At 40.4% G+C, this 17,386-nt stretch overlaps 1 protein-coding gene across 2 annotated transcripts in view; it reads right to left on the reverse strand.

The window, feature by feature from the left end:
• Positions 1–4,179: 4,179 nt before the first annotated feature.
• LOC134137146 (collagen alpha-1(XV) chain-like) overlaps positions 4,180–17,386 on the reverse strand; it is a 157,164-nt gene continuing 143,957 nt past the window's right edge. The window contains exons 37-43 of one of the 2 annotated variants that reach the window (XM_062569760.1): positions 13,636–13,697; positions 11,663–11,791; positions 11,440–11,499; positions 10,046–10,105; positions 8,991–9,176; positions 7,644–7,759; positions 4,180–7,308 (exon numbers count right to left, since the gene is read on the reverse strand). In XM_062569760.1, coding sequence (XP_062425744.1) covers positions 7,092–7,308; positions 7,644–7,759; positions 8,991–9,176; positions 10,046–10,105; positions 11,440–11,499; positions 11,663–11,791; positions 13,636–13,697 — 830 coding nt within the window. In that variant the 3' untranslated portion in view covers positions 4,180–7,091. Of the gene's footprint in view, positions 7,309–7,643; positions 7,760–8,990; positions 9,177–10,045; positions 10,106–11,439; positions 11,500–11,662; positions 11,792–13,635; positions 13,701–17,386 lie in introns of both variants that reach the window. The other variant, XM_062569759.1, reaches the window with a different exon arrangement.

Below are 17,386 nucleotides of genomic sequence, written 5' to 3' on the forward strand. Positions count from 1 at the left end.
GACAAGCTTGAGTTCTTCTCTTACGGAAGTAAGATTCATTAATTGGAGGCAAGAAATTTCTTTGAGCAAGGAACAGATATTGTGGTGGTAAGCTGCTAAGACCCTAGAGCATTAGGTCTGGGGCTCTAAATTCCAGCTCCTGAGCTTGGATTAAATATCAGTCATCCCTAAAAAAAAAAGGGGGGGGGGGTTAGTAAAGCTCCTGTCACTCTGTCATTAAAGTAACACAATGTTTAGTTAAGTTTAAACCTACGGTAAAAAAAAAGGAGGGGGAGTAGAAAATAACAGGTTCTCAGCAGTGACTATCTCTTGACACTGATTAAATAGCCCTACAAAGCAGGTATGAGAGGAGAGATACTTTCTTCTTTAAGATGTTAGAGGAATTGTTTTATGGCAGCTCTTCTAGTCTTGCTACATGTTCCCACCCATTCTCATTCCTGAGTGCCTGTCACATTGCCTGCTATGTGTTAGACTGTCATCTTTCAATCCCAGCTCAGGTGCTGGCTGGGCATTTCACAATCTTCTTTCTATAGTCTCTCTTGGTAGTGTTTTCTATGAGTTTTCACCTGTTTGCCAACTCTAGCTATAATTCACTCCTAAAGGTACTGTACTTCCAGCAGATCAAGCCAGTTCGATGGTGGTTTTCTGCCGAGTGTTCTAAAAAGGTTTTTTGTTGCTTCTGTTGTTTAGCACAGATACAAAGCCTTTACAAGAGAGCACTTGTCATCTAGTCCAACCCCTCTGCTCAAGCAGGGTCACCCAGAGCACATTAGACAGGATTGCATCCAAGCAGGTTTTGAATATCTCCAGAGAAGGAGATTCCACAACCTCTCTGGGCAACCTGGGCCAGTGCTCTGTCACTCTCACAGTAAAGAAATTCCTCCTCACATTCAGATGGAACTTCCTGTGGTTCAGTTTTTGCCCATTGCCTCTTGTCCTCTAGTACGGCATCACAGAAAAGAGTTTAGCCCCATCCCCTTGACAGCCTCCCTTCAGGTACTTGTAGACATTAATAAGATCCCCCCTCAGTCTCCTCTTCCCCAGGCTAAAGAGGCCCAGCTCTCACAGCCGTTCCTCATAGGGCGGATGCTCCAGTCTTCTGATCATCTTTGTAGCCCAACACTGGACTCTCTCCAGTAGCTTGTACTGGGGAACCCAGAACTGGACGCAGTACTCAAGATGAGGCCTCCCCAGGGCTGAGTGGAGGGGCAGGATCACCTCCCTCGACCTGCTGGCAGCACTCTTCCTAATGCAAGGACTCCTCTTACTTTTTTCCCTCACCACCTTGAGTCCTGCTGAGGGTACCAGGAAAAAAGGATATACCTCTAAATGACTATTATATTCTAGGTTATTTCCTCTAGGCTGGAAAGTTAGGCTACAACCCTCTAGGCTATTCATCAGCATTCCTGGCCTTTTCTCCTATTAGTGAGCAATTATTTTTTTTAAGACGTAGGAAGAGTGGCTTATTATCTATCATTATGTGGCACTCAAACAGAACAGAAATTTAAAATACTGATGGGTGCTTAAGCCTTGCACTATTCTCTGATCTATCACTACCTCAATAATAGCTAGGTTGTTGGGGTTGATCCCACATTTTTTCCAGAAAATGTGGACATTAGGAGATGAGTGGATTAGATGTGACTAACTTCTCTTGCTTCCTCACTGTTTCTTTGTAAGAATAGAGGCTTTTTATACAGGAAATGTATTTTGAGAGGCTCAGGCCACAAATGCATTCTAACATGCATCACAAGTACCTTTGTCTATTTGCTAGATGTTCTTCTGCCCTAACAACAGTCATGCCATGTATGCAGATCTCAAGCTTCTGACTTTCAGAAAATGGGGGCATAAGACATCTGAGTCCATTGCTGCACCTTCAGTTCATCCACGTACACTCAGAGAAGATCTAATCTTGAAGTTAGCTTAACTTTGCTTTGAGCAGAGAATTGGACTAGATTATTTTCTGAGATCTGATCACTTCCGGTCTAAGTTATGTTACCATTCTAAGACAATACCAAGCTACAGGAAAGAAGAGGGGAGAGATAGGAAGTAAATACGTATTTGATCAGAATGAACTCTGGTTAAGTAATTTTTTTTATTTTTGAGTAACAGGCTGGGTATCCATTTATAATTCATGTGGATAAATGCATGGCATCAGCGTTGGGTGGATAAGAACCCTTTACACAAATAGCAGTCTTACCTCTGTTCATTTGAATGCCACATTATTTTTGGAAGCTTCAGCTGGATGCAGATGGGGGTCAAGATGGATATTCTGCAGTCTCTGTGATGAAAACATTTGCAAATGACCCCCCCAATGCTCAAGCTTTGTCAGTGGTATATGCTTTAATTACTCAGATCAGCTCTACCATAGCAAATTTTAGCAGTCTTACAACCTGCTAGCCTATTAGCTTCTGTACAGAGATGGCTGTGACCTTGGACATCACAACAAGGGAGGTAAAGAGTCTCAGAGCATGTTTGAAAGACATTGACCTGTGAATACAGGATCTCAAGAGGCCCATATCTTCCTGATGTGGGCAACTTCTGAATTCAGGGTGTTTGAGGTCAAGAATAGAAAATGGCTGAGCTAAGCTCCTGAACATATTGAAAGTCATTCTTTTTCTTTCATCTAGTTATATAGCTCTGCAACAAGGCTGGCCCACTAAGGCTGAGGTTGGTGTTGCTAATTGTCTGTCATTAGAGGTGTATATGCTGCAGTACATAAACTCACAACTTTGTTTTGCTTAGATCAGCAATGTGAGGAGGAGCACTCATCTCATTTTAGTTCCCTTAGGCAGAGCAGTGATCAATGAAAACGTGTCATGTTTTGCAACATTGCAAAGGAAAGATCCTTAAACTGAACAGGACAAAAGGCATCCTGGTTACATACCTCTAATACATCAGTGCATCAGGACAGGATTGTAAGGTGCCTACTGTGCTTGTATTCACAGTTCAGTGCAAAGCAGATTCTGTGGAGGAATGCTGGCTCTCATGAAAAATGAAACTGTATAAAAGTGAGTTGAAGAGAAGCCACATTTTTGCTGGGTGCTGATTTGTGCATTAATTGTCAGAATTTCATTCATCCTAATATAACACTTACCTGCGTGCATGAGGTCACAGAAGCTGATGAGGCAGTTAAAGACTAACTTGTCCACTAACTTGAGATAGTGAGATCAAAAAGTTATTTGGAGATGAGTGTGCCTGCATTTATGTGTGTGTACATGCATGCTCTTGCCCTTTCTCCCAGTGCATCTCCTCTCCCTTTTCTTAAGCAGGCTAAAGATTCATATTCTCCTACACCAACTTGTAAGCAATTTGTAGAGACACATTGGAAATCAAAAAGAAAAAGAAAATACAAACTCTTGCTGTTTCAAGTCAAAAGATGATTCTAACAATCTTGGCATGACACCACAAGGTGCTTTGGAAGCAGTCAGTCGATTCAGACAGATGTTATATTATTGATTGTACTGAACTGCTTCTGAAACATTATAGTTAACAATTTGTAAGTACACATGCCCTGCCAGCAGGGGTTATGTTCTGACTGCAGATAACTGATTTTTTATTTTGGGGGAGAGTGTGCTACAGTATTAGCAGTTTCTTAACAGAATGGTCCTTGAAAAGGTGAAAATGTACAATGAAAAACAAAATATTTTTTCATTTGTTAGTGAGGAATCTTAACTTCTTCTGATTATTAAAAAATAAGTAAAATTGAATAAAAATGTCACTTGACTCAAAGCATCTGTCTTGAAAATGGCAAAGTTAATGTCTCTTATTGCTTTCTTTTCACTAAATGTAGTTGGGAAATCTGATGCAAACCAATGAAATGTTGCAATGGAGAGTGTTGTTTTGCTGAAAAATGTGGACTGATTCTAATTAAATTCATTCAGTCTTGTGTTGTACAGTCAAAGTCTTACACTGCAATTTACCCTGATAACAAGGAATCCTTTTAGATTAGAAAAAAATCTGTAGTGAGTATTTTCTGTTTTCCTGCATTTTGTATCATTCCCAAAGTATCTGTGATACAAAAAAAGAATCTCTCCAATAATGATTTGATAACCCTTTTCAGGTGGTTATTAACTTTTCCTACATGTTACTGGGAATCTTTTTTCTTTAGTTTAAGCACCAGCTTAATTAAAATTATATTTTAATCATTTTAAATAGAGAATTGATTCTTTTCAAGAAGTGCAAATCCCAGCATGGATTCCTCTTTATTTAAACCAGGCATTTGTTAGTTTAGCTTGCACCTACAATTTATATAATAACAAATCTACCAATCTGATTTCTAGAAATACCTATTTCAGTAGCTGAAATGAGTCTGCTGTGTTTATTTCAAGAAACCCTTTATTCAGAGCAGTATAATATTCATCAGTTAGGCCCTGGAGTTTTGATGTTTTAAACATTTTCACCTGTGTAGTTACAATATGTTAACTTCTTTCTTTTAAAGGGCCAAGCTTCAAAACAGATGGATGTTATCAACCAAAGACTTTCTCTTAAAGAAAGGTGATACTCTAATTTCATTTTCTCATTTTACATTGGCTTCTATTGCAGTTATACTTTACAATAACTTTGCTCTGATGCTGGTGTTGGTGATTCATTTGCCTTACACAGTTTCTTACATGAATTAGCAAACGTTTTTCCTTGGGTACACCCACTCTGTATGTTAGGATAAGGTCCAACTGCAAAAAAATTCTGTCTTTAAAGGGAAGGCTAATTTCTTATAAAAACTGAGCTAAATTTGTCGCTGTCATATTCTTGACAAACATTACTGTTTATCTGGGGTTACACCAGGGAGTATGAAGAGCCTCACTGGCTCTAGTTAGAATGACAGAAGATTTTTTTTTTCTACAGGCAATCTTCTGCTTACTAACAGCTCTCTCATGTCTTTCTGGGATCAGGTAGCTCCTTTGCTGTGGTATGTGTTAGCACAGTAAGTATACCCAGCACGGCAGTGGCACAGATGATGCATAGTTCATGCTCTGTATTAAACTGAAGACTGTACAATAGATTCCTGTAGCCTTATTAATAGTAGAGGTGGGGAAAGTAATCATTAAGATTTCCTTAAGATCCCATGGACACTGTTAACCATTTCAGTTCCCTGCCAAGTCCAAGCAGCTATCCAGGGTACAAAGAGAAGTTAGCGCTGTGAAATGATCTGTACAAACAGAATTCTGCACGTATTTTGCTGGGTCTGGACTAAATTCTAGATCGGTATCTCCTAAAAACTGCATGTATTTTTAGTCCCCTTCTCTCTCCCCTTCAGCTCTTCCGTGTGGTCACATCTCTCATTCTCTCCCTTGTCGCTACAGTTCTAGGCAAGGAAATAGCCAGCTCACAAGTAACTGCTGGCTCCAGCTCAAGAGTGAAAGAGCAAGTAATTACTAGCAAGCATAAATGCATGTTATCCCTGCCTTTGACAGATTGAGGGTTTGCCAACAATTAAGGTAGATGGCTTTTGCCGAAGAGTGTAAACACTTTATTGCCCTTCCTGAACCTTTTGTTCCACTCTTTCAGCTGTGGAAACTAAAGGAACCTTATATTTCACAAGAGTGCTCAGCATTTTGTGGGAATAGACTATAAATAAGTAAGTGCAGTGAATTGTTATGCATACAGTTCAAATGTAATATAAATTGACTTAGCCTCATTAACATGTTTTAATAACAGAATTCTGAATTTTCCAAGAAAAGAAAGAAAAGATACAATTCAGTAGACCCTGGGAAATAAGCTTTTATGTTAAATTGGAAAAGTAAACCTGAATTTCACATTATTATGTTATATAACAATTAAATCAGTTTAGTGTAATAAGGGTGATCTGGCTTTTTTTTTTTTCTTTGAAAGTAGCTATCTAGTAATTTAATATTCTATTTGGTGGTAAATGATTATTGACTTGCATTATTACTGCCTGTTAAAATATAGGTAAATACTTTGCTTAATGTATATACCAGGAAAATATAAACAAGAGACTCAAAATATTACCGTGATACTGTTTATGAAGAGTATTAGCATTTACTGACCATTCCTGTCACTACTGCTGTTAGTTTATATTAACAACTCTTTCATTATGTGAACACCTGAAGGATAAATTCACAAAAAGGAAAGTCACTTTATATATAACTTAATGGGATAACAATGTCTAAAACCTGTTTTAAAGAAACCATGACAGGCATCTTTCATTCAGCAGTGTCTGTCACAACAGGAAATGACTTCCTCTAGTGTGCAATGCAATAAATAAAGGTCAGATGGTTCTTTTGTCTGCATTTACTTTACACAGTTCTGCCAGTAAAACAGGATGTTTTTTATTAACATTGCTTCAGGCTTTCTGATGACAATAGCACCAAAATAAGGACCAGATTTTGTCTAGGTGAAATTCGCTCCTCCTGCATAAAGCCCTATGCAAAGAATCTACAAAGAAAAAGTGGAAATAAGACATCAAGCCTCTAAAGTCATATGTAAGCACTTAGACTGCAATCTGTATAAGCTTCCAGGAGTTAGGTACTCAGCTTCCACTGAAATGCAAAGGAGGTGAGCACCTATGTTATTAAAGTTCTTTTAAAAATTCCATCTTTGACAGATTTAACAGCCTACCATTATTCATTCAGAGATAATATGTGTACATTCTTATATATGAATAGTGCCTTGGGTATTCAAAATCTAGGCAAGCGAAAAGAGGGGAGACAGGGATGTGAAATTCATCCTTCAGAACCAGGAAGAGCATGCAGTTTCTCAACTGTGAATAAGCAGCAGCCTCACTGAGCCGTACTGTTCAGAAGACAGGCTATGGGATTTTCCTCACGGACCATCCTTGGCCAGCGCCTAAAGTGATCTTCGGCTCAGCCAGAAAGGCAAGGGGCTGCGAGTTAACTGTTGGTGAATCTGCTACCTCCTGTGGAGTTCAAGTGGAAGGAAGAGCTTTAAGTCAGCCTCACACACACTAGATGTTCCACCCAGCTGGAATACTGTTTGTGTTGAGGTATATTTTTGGTTATATTTTCCTGAAATGTGCAATTACAAAATATAGAATATTTACATCATTACAAATTAAGTTTCAGTGTCAGCTTTTTATGTCATAAAATGGAATATTCTTATGTGCAACAGGTAAATTATTTTCTTTGGGTATCAGATACAAAACTGTTTTCAATACAAAGAACGATAAACTGATTACTACAGCTATATGCTTTCTGATCAAGAAGTTTCCCTGTCTTCAGCGGTGATGCTTGTCCCATAACTGCCATATCAGCTCTATGCCAGGCTTCGCAGTAGTTGCTAACCAGTCGGATCCCATTTTCAGTTGAACCATGCCATATTACTTTTTGAGGCCTGAAAGGTAACGTTAAGAAGTTATTTCCTGAAAAAAGTCTCTCTTTTGCGTTATTCAACTGTATGTCTATATATGTGGTGACTGCTCAGTTCATATTGTATAGGAATGTATTTCTCCTCTCCTTCTGCTTGAAGCAAAAGGCAAGGAAGAAAAGGAGAACACAACCTGATATCTCAGTTGTGGGCTAGCAGAAATGGAGGAGAAAGAAGGCATAAGAGAAACGAAAAGTCTTTGTCACCTTTCTAGTGGCTCAAGCTGTTGTCATTCTGTGATTTATGCTATCAGGTAAAAATAAATGTCATGTAAAACAATGTGAATGGTAATGTAAACTCACCAAGATGGATCTGTCATGACATTTCTCCCATCAAATGAGTATATTGAAACATGAGGGTTGAATTGTCCTCCGTTCCCATTAAAAATGGATTCCCAGTTACTGAAAAGTGTTTCTCCCTGTTGAAATTTTGAAGTCACTTTAACAAACAAAATGAATCTGAAATCTACATGTCATACCTGACTTATATAGAAGAATTTTATAAATCTAAAATCTTATCGGCACTTAAAAACACTTCATATTCCAGCTTTCACATCACAGTCTCCATGCAATGCTCCTGAACAAACTCATCTCATCTGTCATGTCTGTGCTAATAGCTCTTATATCTACATCTTTGTCTCTGGCCTTTCCATTCACAGTTATGTCTCTGCTCTATTGACCTCAACTCAGATTTCAGCTTGATCCAGTTTTCAGTATTTCCACTGCCCTCTTCCTCCTCTTAACTGTCCACAATTGCTTGAAGATTTGCTTATAACTACTCTAGCTAAAGAAAAAATATAAACGTAGCTTGTAATGGAAATACAAATTGTGATGAGGTCACAATTTTGTGACAAGTGCTGCAAATATCAAAAGCTTTGTGTCAGGGTACCTCTCAAATTGCTTTTGAATTTTTCCAGTAGAAGTTGGAACAACTTTGTATTTACCAGTTTTCCTCCAAGCATCTGTGTTTGCATGCACTTCAGAGTAGAATCCACTCAGTGAGCTACAAGAATCACGTGTTATTCCTGTAGGTTTCTTTGGCTGTTTGTGCTGGGAGCCAGCCAATACTACTGAGACATGGTTTGTTTTCCACAGTTTCAGAGAGCATCTGTTTATGTGAAACCACAAGATGACTCACATTCTAGACTCTTGCAAAAACTCTCCTTTCAGTTTCTTTGGGGTAAATGTGGTATCACTACTAAGCACAAAAGTTACCATTATCTTTAAAAATGAGGAAAAATAGGCAATTTTGTATATTAAACTCTGTGGTCATAACAGAAAACAGAAGATAATATCCATCTTCAAGAAATGAAGATGCAGTTTCCTTCCTAATATAAAAATTTCCAGAAGGCTGAACATCACCCTGTTGCTATGTCAGCAGTTGGCTGTAAGTAAGCCATTCTCATAGCTTTATTTCGACTATTAGTCTTAGGGTATTGAGAAAAGTAATTCCAGACAATTCAAATGAAATGTGAGACAGTCTGCAATTTTCTACTTCAACATTACATTTCTTTCTGGACTTGAAAATATAAAGCAAAACTTCTTTGTTTTGCAAAGTCTGGACGAAAACTTCTGCTTTTGCTGTTTTCCAAGATTTCAGGATACCTACAGTCTATCTGAATTAAAAAGGTAATAAACACTGATTTTTACCTTAAGATTGACTATTGGTAAATTGTATCTGTCTGTTTTTCTCACAACTGTGGCCAGATCTTGCAAATGTGATGAGAGGAAGGCTCTGTAAGTAGATGTCAAACCTGCTAACTGTGCCTGTTGAAAACACTGAAAATCTGCTCGCATGTCACCAGCTAATGGCAAATTTAAAGCCACCAGATGCAGCTGGAAAAAAGAGAAGAGAAACCGCCAATTTTTTAAGTTTAAGAGTATACATCTTAGAAGTAAATTCTAAAAATCCCCAAGCACAATAGCTAGTACTTTCTATAGCAGATATACAAGTGTCTTTTGTTGCCGTAACATCACATTTCTTAAAGTTATCCAGCTGACAGCAGAAATACATATTTATCTTTGAACAGTCAAAAAACCATGAAAATTATATACTCCTAAAAATAAAACTTCTATTTTTAAAAAAGCCAAGATTTTTTAAGCAGCTTTCTTGGAGTTATCATGCAAACAAAATCTCAAATCTAATAAGCTGGAAATAAACAGCAAGAGCTGACCATATATCATTTAAAAATTTACTGTTAAAAAGTAGCAGGAGTAGCATGCCTGAGTCAAATAATATAAATGCAGGAACTAATACACATTTTTTTTTTTTTAAGATGTAACTTAGTTATCTTGCTTTCCTTATCTGAATATTTTAAAGTATTTTAATTAAGGCTTAGATTATAAAGTGTCTATTTAATAACAACCAGCATCATGAAGACAGAAAGGATTCTAATATTTTATCAATTTAATAATAACAAAACTTAGTGTGTTTTACATTTTTTGTTAAAATGACTAAGTGGGTAAGTATTCCTAGCCTAGAAACCAGGATTTGGGATTTTTTTGACTGAGATAGGAAAAGGGTTAAGATGACCACAACAGTTCTGGAGGGAACCGTTTAAAATTCTGTTCAAAATGTCTAAGCCACTGTATTTAAAAATTTCCAAAGTAAATTCTGTGAGAAATACTACAAAACTTCCTCAAAATGCAAAAATACAATGTTTCAAAACACAGCTATGCAATTGGGATACAGTTCTCATACTTACTGCTGGTTTTCCATTATTCATATTTGAAATTGGACTCAGTGCTGGAAGAGACTGAAATCCCTGTTATTTTAACAAACACAAACAGATATGTTAAATCCTTAGATCAGAATTTTAGACATTCAACAGTTTTCTAAATAAAACAAACATTGAGTATTAGAGAATCTGAAACTGTCATGCCTCTGAAAAATAAACCAAAACTGTATAGCCACATGCTTTTTCTACCTATCATTAATTTAGAAAGTCAGTTATACACGTTTGAATGCTGTCCTGGACAGAGTTGCTTTCTTAAACCTGAGTCTAAACATTGCATAGCTAGCATTCATTCCAGAGAGGGTTGGAGTCCTGCATGGCGCTGGCCTGACAGATGCAGAAGACTGGTTCCGAAAAATTAAACTGAAAACAAAAGGGGGATATCGAAACAGAAAATGTGGTGCATGGGAAGAAGGCCTCAGTAATTCCCCCTCCTAAGTAAGCTGATTGTAGAGATGAGAAGGTTGATGAGCTTGATAGCTGTTTCAAGAACAGCAAAGTTTTCTTCCGTAGTCATGGGAAGTGTGAGTAATAAGGCAGTGACTACACCAGTCTGGAAACTCACATGATGTCAGCTGGAGGCTGCAGACAATTTCCTACAACCTGAGGTCTAGACATCTTCCCAGTGTGCTAAGTGCCTTTCTCTCTGACCTTGTCCAACTTTTTTTCTATTTGTCACCAGGTTTTCTCTGGCCATCTCCCTTCTCCCCACCCCTTCCTAGCACTCTCTTGCCTTTCGTTATCTCAGCACTACCCAGTCAGCTCAATTAACCTGCCACAAAGACTGTTCTCTATTCCCTTCTCCACTTTTTTTTTTCATCCTTCTGGGATTTTGGGGGACAGGCAGCATGTTCACGTACAGGTTGTACAATAACCTCTAGAATGAAGGCAAGTATGGATTAAAAAAATGAGGTTTCAGAATAGACCTCAGCACACTGTAGGATTAGCTACATACAGATGACAGTTATGTACCCTGAATGGAAGAATATAGAACTGTAATCTTTTTAAGAAAACCTGCTTTTCAGCAGCTCTTTACTGAGTTTCCTTGAAAAGGACCAGGGCTTGATGTGATTGACTTCAGTGTCACAAAAGAGATTTTTTGTTTGTTTGTGTTTGTAGACAGCTTTAGAGATCCTGCTTTGTGTCTGCAGTATTCAGCCTCTCAGAAGATAATGGCTATAGAGTAATGGCTGGTCAGTATGAGCCAGTTTGAAGCTTATATAGAGGTAGGATACTTATGCTGAACTGACAAGCCTCAGCAGAAACTATGTTGTGCAGGAACCTTCCTGCAAGTTCTGCCCAATGTTCCCCCAGTTTTTGCACACTGAGGATAAGCTTTTCACAGTCCAATATTTTGTACTTACATGGCTTGATATGGCTGGAGGTGGAAGGCTGTCAGCAGGGATAGGAATTAACTCACCAAGCTGAAAAACACAAAATGAAAAGCAAACAAAACCATATTAATAGCAGCTTCTGAAATAAAAAAATATCTTTGCATTCTTACTTCTCCAGCCCTATACAAATAACTGCAACAACTCCATTTGGAGTAAGGGAACTGAAAAGGATTGGGAAACAGTGCAATAGTACCTGCAATTTTCTCCATCCATTTCGAACACGGATAAAAACCTCACTGGTTTCACTCAGATAGATTAGGGTACCTTCTGCTACTAAATGGACCTTTTCCAACATACCCTTGACATTGCGGAACGTTGTAACCTGTCAAGTGACAAAACAAAAGCAAAACCCTGTGTGATGGCACCAAAGACAGAAAACATTTCACATGTTAAATTTAAGTCTCATTTGAATAAGTTTATAAACATCAAAGCTACTTGTGCAGGAAATGCTCAAAAAGTCAATTTTACCTTATTTTGTATGGAAAGCTTTTGGAGCATAAAGATCTTGCTACTTTGGCATAACAGCATTATAATTCTGTTGATTTTACTGTAGCTTCACCAACAGTTAATTTTGCACAGACTGGGAAGATTACATCTCTAAAGTTTAGTACACTGGGTCAAAATGGGAGAGTTCAAAAGAGACTTGGTAGGACTAAGCATAGCTTATAAATATCACACACAATTCTAGATACGTTTGTCCCTGTTGCTATGTTTTCCTTACTGTTCAAATCATAGAATCATAGAATGATAAGGCTGGAAGGGACCTCTGGAGATCATCTAGTCCAACCCTCAGTGTAGCCCATACAAGGATTGAACCCTCAACCTTGGCATTAGCAGCACCATGGTCTAACCAACTGAGCTAAACCTGCCCCCAAATATGGAATTGGTAAGGTTGGAAAGGACCTCTGGAGATCATCCCTCCAACCCTCTTTTCTTTAAGGGTGTTTTATTCCATCCCTTTTGTTATGTCTCTGTGTGTCTCTAGTTCATGCAGCAAATACTTTTCAAATTTTCTTTTATAGATGGTCAGTAAGCTGAAACTGAGGTCTGTCAGATGTGGCTATTGTACCTGTTACCTACATCTTTGTCCTCTGAAGAGCAGAACACAGGGCTCTCTAAGAGGAGTTACTTCCACAGGCTATATGAAAATTGCAAGTAGCACAAAATCAGTGGCAAATTTCTCGAGATCGTCATTTCTTGACACTTGAATGTCAACTCTTTTGCATTTCTTGATAGTGTCAGAGGAGCCTGTTGATGCTTTATACTCCATGCAGACCTTGCTACAAATTGGCAGATTTTAAAATGTTTATTTTGGCCTGAGTCGGCTGGGATGTCCTACCTAAGAAAGTGTCTCCCAGGCTGTAATCACAGTCCTCTACCTTGGGGCACCAGTCTCTGTTCATTAGTTTCTCCCCTGGTTTGTAACATCTGTGAGCTGCATTTCTGTGGGTAAAGGCAGTTAGCAGAGATATGACACTATGGTGGGAAGGCATCAAAAGTAACTTACACTTGAATTCATGTCAGGCCGTGTTATATAATGTGGATGATCTGAAAGTCTGCTTGTTTATTAGTGCATTCTTAAATGATTTTCAGTATACTGAAAATTTGCTCATCTATCATAACATGAGAGTATAAGTCAAAAAATGGCAATGAAATGCCACTGCAAACTTGTTATCCCCTATAAACTGAGAATATTCGATCAGTTATTTGAATTAATAGGACAGAAGTCTTGTGTATCTTTTCTACATGATTGACATCTGGTGTACAGCTCTGATTTAAGTGACCCCGTAATAAAAAGAAAACTCCAGTTAAGTGTACTTTCTGGCACAGCAATTTGAGGTAAGTTGCTACACTCTTCCAGAGACATTGCTTTGAACCTGCAATATGCACACCTTTCCATTGCTTTAACATCCCATCATTCTTACTTTGCATTTGTTTTTTGCATTTGAATAGGCTGTTACTAACAAGAAAATAGATAAACTTCCTCATAAACTCTTCCCAGCTGTATGGTTTCCCTTCTGAAAAAAATTATGATGTTCAGAAAAATAGAAAATATTCTAATATATAAAAATTCAGGAACTCAACTTTTCCTCCTCAAGCAGTGCTATCAGCAGCCACCACAAGCTTTAAAGCAAAGTTTTCAAAAGCAAACTTCCGTTATCTTACCAGATTCCTGGTCACAGGTGACCCTGGCTCTCCTGGAGGACCTGGTGGCCCAGGAATAGCAGCTGCTAAAACAAAACAAGTGTACAAGTAAGTAAGTCTTTTTCGAGTTAAAGTTAACTTAAATGGCTATGGGGGACCCCCCTACACCCTTCCTGGGAAACCTGCATGTATGACTACCTCTCCAAAATGCTTATGCACCAATGCACGCAGCATTGGGAAAAAACAGGAGGAACTGGAGATCTGTGCACGGCCACAAGCCATGAACTCATTGCAATTACAGAGACATGGTGGGATCGCTCACATGACTGGAATGCTGCCATGGATGGCTACGTACTTTTTAGGAAAGGCAGGCCAGGGAGGCGAGGTGGTGTAGTTGCTCTTTATGTGAGACAGCAGTTGGAATGCATTGAGCTCTGCCTAGGAGTGGAGGAGGAGGCAGTCGAGAGCTTATGGGTAAAGATCAAAGGGCAGGCTAGCATGGGGGACACTGTTGTGGATGTGGTGTCTACGAAGAGGAAGTCGATAAGGCCTTCTACAGACAGCTGGAAGTAGCCTCACAATCACAGGCCCTGGTTCCTATGTGGGACTTCAACCACCCTGACATCTGCTGGAAGGACTACACAGCCAGGTACAAACAGTCCCAGGAGGCTCCTGCAGAGCATTAATGATAACTTCTTGACACAGGCGGTGGAGGAGCCTACGAGGAAGGGTGTCCTGCTGGACCTTGTCCTAACCAACAGAGAAGGACTGGTAGGAGATGTGAAGGTTGGGGGCAGCCTTGGCTGCAGTGACCATGAGATGGTGGAGTTCAGGACCCTGCAGGAAAGAAGCAAGGCAATAAGCAGGACTGCAACCCTGGACTTCAGGAGAGCAGACTTTGGGCTCTTCAGGGACCTGCTTGGAGGAATCCCATGGGTTAGGGCCCTAGAAGGAAGGGGGGTCCAAGAGAACTGGCTAGTATTGAAGCCTCACTTCCTCCAAGCTCAAGAGTGGTGCATCCCTATCAGTAAGAAGTGCAGCAAAGGGGGCAGGAGACCAGCATGGGTGAAAAAGGAGCTCCTGGCCAAACTCAGACAGAAGAAGAAAGTCCACTGAATGTGGAAGAGGGGACAGACCACCTGGGAGAATTATAGGAATGCTGTCAGAGTATGTAGAGATGCGTTGAGGAAGGCTAACACTCAGTTGGAATTGAGTCTGGCAAGGGACGTTAAGGACAATAGGAAGGGCTTCTCCAAATACATCAGTAGCAAGAGGAGGACCAGGGAAAATCTGGGCCCACTACTGAATGGGGTGGCGGTACTGGTGACAAGGGATGGAGAGGAGGCAGAGTTACTGAATGCCTTCTTTGCTTCAGTCTTCACCACTAAGGGCAGCCCTCAAGAATCCCAGAGCCTGGAGACAAGGGAGAAAGTCTGGAGAAGGGAGGACTTTCCTTTGGTTGAGGAGGATAGGATTAGAGACCTTCTGGGCAAGCTTGATATCCACAAATCTATGGGTCCGGATGGGATGCACCCACGGGTACTGAGGGAGCTGGCAGATGTTGTTGCCAGGCTGCTCTCCATCATCTTTGAAAGGTCTTGGAGAACAGGAGAGGTGCCTGAGGACTGGAAGAAAGCCAGTGTCACTCTCGTATTCAAAAGGGCAGGAAAGAGGACCCAGGCAACTATAGGCCGGTCAGCCTCAGCTCCATCCCTGGAAAGGTGATGGAACAGCTCATCCTGGATGTCATCTCCAGGCATATGGAGGAAAAGGTGGTGATCAGGAGTAGTCAGCATGGATTCTCGAAGGGGAAATCCTGCTCAACCAATCTGGTAGCCTTCTACGATGGCATGACTGGCTGGGTAGATGAGGGGAGAGCAGTGGATGTTGTGTACCTTGACTTCAGCAAGGCTTTTGACACTCTCCTATAACATCCTCCTAGATAAGCTCAAGAAGTGTGGGTTAGGTGACAGTGGACAGTGAGGTGGATTGAGAACTGACTGAAAGGCAGAGCTCAGAGGGTCGTCATCAGTGGCACAGAGTCTGGTTGGAGGCCTATGGCTAGTGGTGTCCCCCAGGGCTCAGGATTGGGTTCCATCCTGTTCAACTTCTTCATCAATGACCTGGATGAGGGAGCAGAGTGCCTCCTCAGCAAGCTTGCTGATGATACCAAGCTGGGAGGAGTGGCTGACACATCTGAGGGCTCTGCTGCCATTCAGAGAGTCCTGGACAGGCTGGAGAGCTGGGCGGAGAGGAACCTCATGAGGTTCAACAAGGGCAAGTGCAGAGTCCTGCTCCTAGGGAAAAAATAACCCTAGGCACCAGTACAAGCTGGGGGCTGACCTTCTGGAAAGCAGCTCTGCAGAGAAGGACCTGGGAGTGCTGGTGGATGACAAATTGACTATAAGCCAGCATTGTGCCCTTGTGGCCAGGAAGGCCAATGGTCTCCTGGGGTGCATTAGGAAGAGTGTTGCCAGCAGATTGAGGGAGGTGATCCTGCCCCTCTACTCAGCCCTGGGGAGGCCTCATCTGGAGCAGTGCATGCAGCTGTGGGCTCCGCAGTACAAGAGAGACATGGAGCTACTGGAGAGAGTCCAGCATAGGGCTACGAGGATGATCAGAGGACTGGAGCATCTGCCCATGAGGAACAGCTGCAAGAGCTGGGCCTCTTTAGCCTGGGGAAGAGAAGACTGGGTGGGGGGTGGATCTTATCAATGTGTAAAAGTATCTGAAGGGAGAGTGTCAAGGGGATGGGGACAAACTCAGTGTTTTTTTCAGTGGTGCCATACTAGAGGACAAGAGGTAATGGGCAGAAACTGAACCACAGGAAGTTCCGCCTGAACGTGAGGAGGAATTTCTTTACTGTGAGAGTGACAGAGTACTGAACCAGGTTGCCCAGAGAGGTTGTGGAGTCTCCTTCTCTGGAGATCCTCAAGGCCTGCCTGGATGCAACCGTGTCTAACATGCTCTAGGTGACCCTGCTTGAGCAGGGAGGTTGGACTAGATGATCTCTAGAGGTCCCTTCCAACCTTACCGATTCTGTGAGTCAAAATAAAATATTTGGTGTTGGTGTGTAGGAGTAGTATAAGATCGTATTGAATGTGATCCTTGCAAGGTCAAAGTCTGGATAGCTTTGTTGAAAACAACTACAGAAAATGTAATTTAAGGGTTTTTTAAAAAAGCAGTAGTGAAACTTATTCTTTTGTGTGTTGCATGGGAGACAGATCAATAGTTTGCAAGCCATTGGGGGTATTTAAATCCCATTATTTATTTGCAGATAAGCCATTTCTCTTTCCCCCACACTGGAGTATGTGAGCTCCAAATTACAGTAATTGAGAGCTTTAACAGAGATAACTAGATACCTTGAAGATAAGAAATAAATTATCAATGTTCAGAATATTTAGTAAAGTGGACATCTATCAGTGTATGCTTAAAGAAGCTTCTTATAAAGCAAAGAGGAAAATGTGTTGGAGGACAATGAAGCCTAATGGCAGGGTGGACAAGCAAAAGTAGAAGGATGGAATACTAATAATAATTTGTTCTTTCTAACTGTGTCTCTTAGCTAATATTCAGAAGTGCTTGATATAAATTATATGAGAAAATTCCTAAAGTGTTGCTCTCAAAACCAGCACATGGGAAGAACAAATACTGTAGAGAAGCACATTGATCATTAGTTTCCAGAAGTGGAGATCTGGATTAGCTAGGCCAACCCAAACTTTAGGCAAGACAGGTCTGCTTTATACCCTCTTTATACTGTTAACAGCACCCTTGC

This window comes from Rhea pennata, chromosome 2 (genome assembly GCF_028389875.1).
Source record: "Rhea pennata isolate bPtePen1 chromosome 2, bPtePen1.pri, whole genome shotgun sequence".
Taxonomy (NCBI): Eukaryota; Metazoa; Chordata; class Aves; order Rheiformes; family Rheidae; genus Rhea; species Rhea pennata.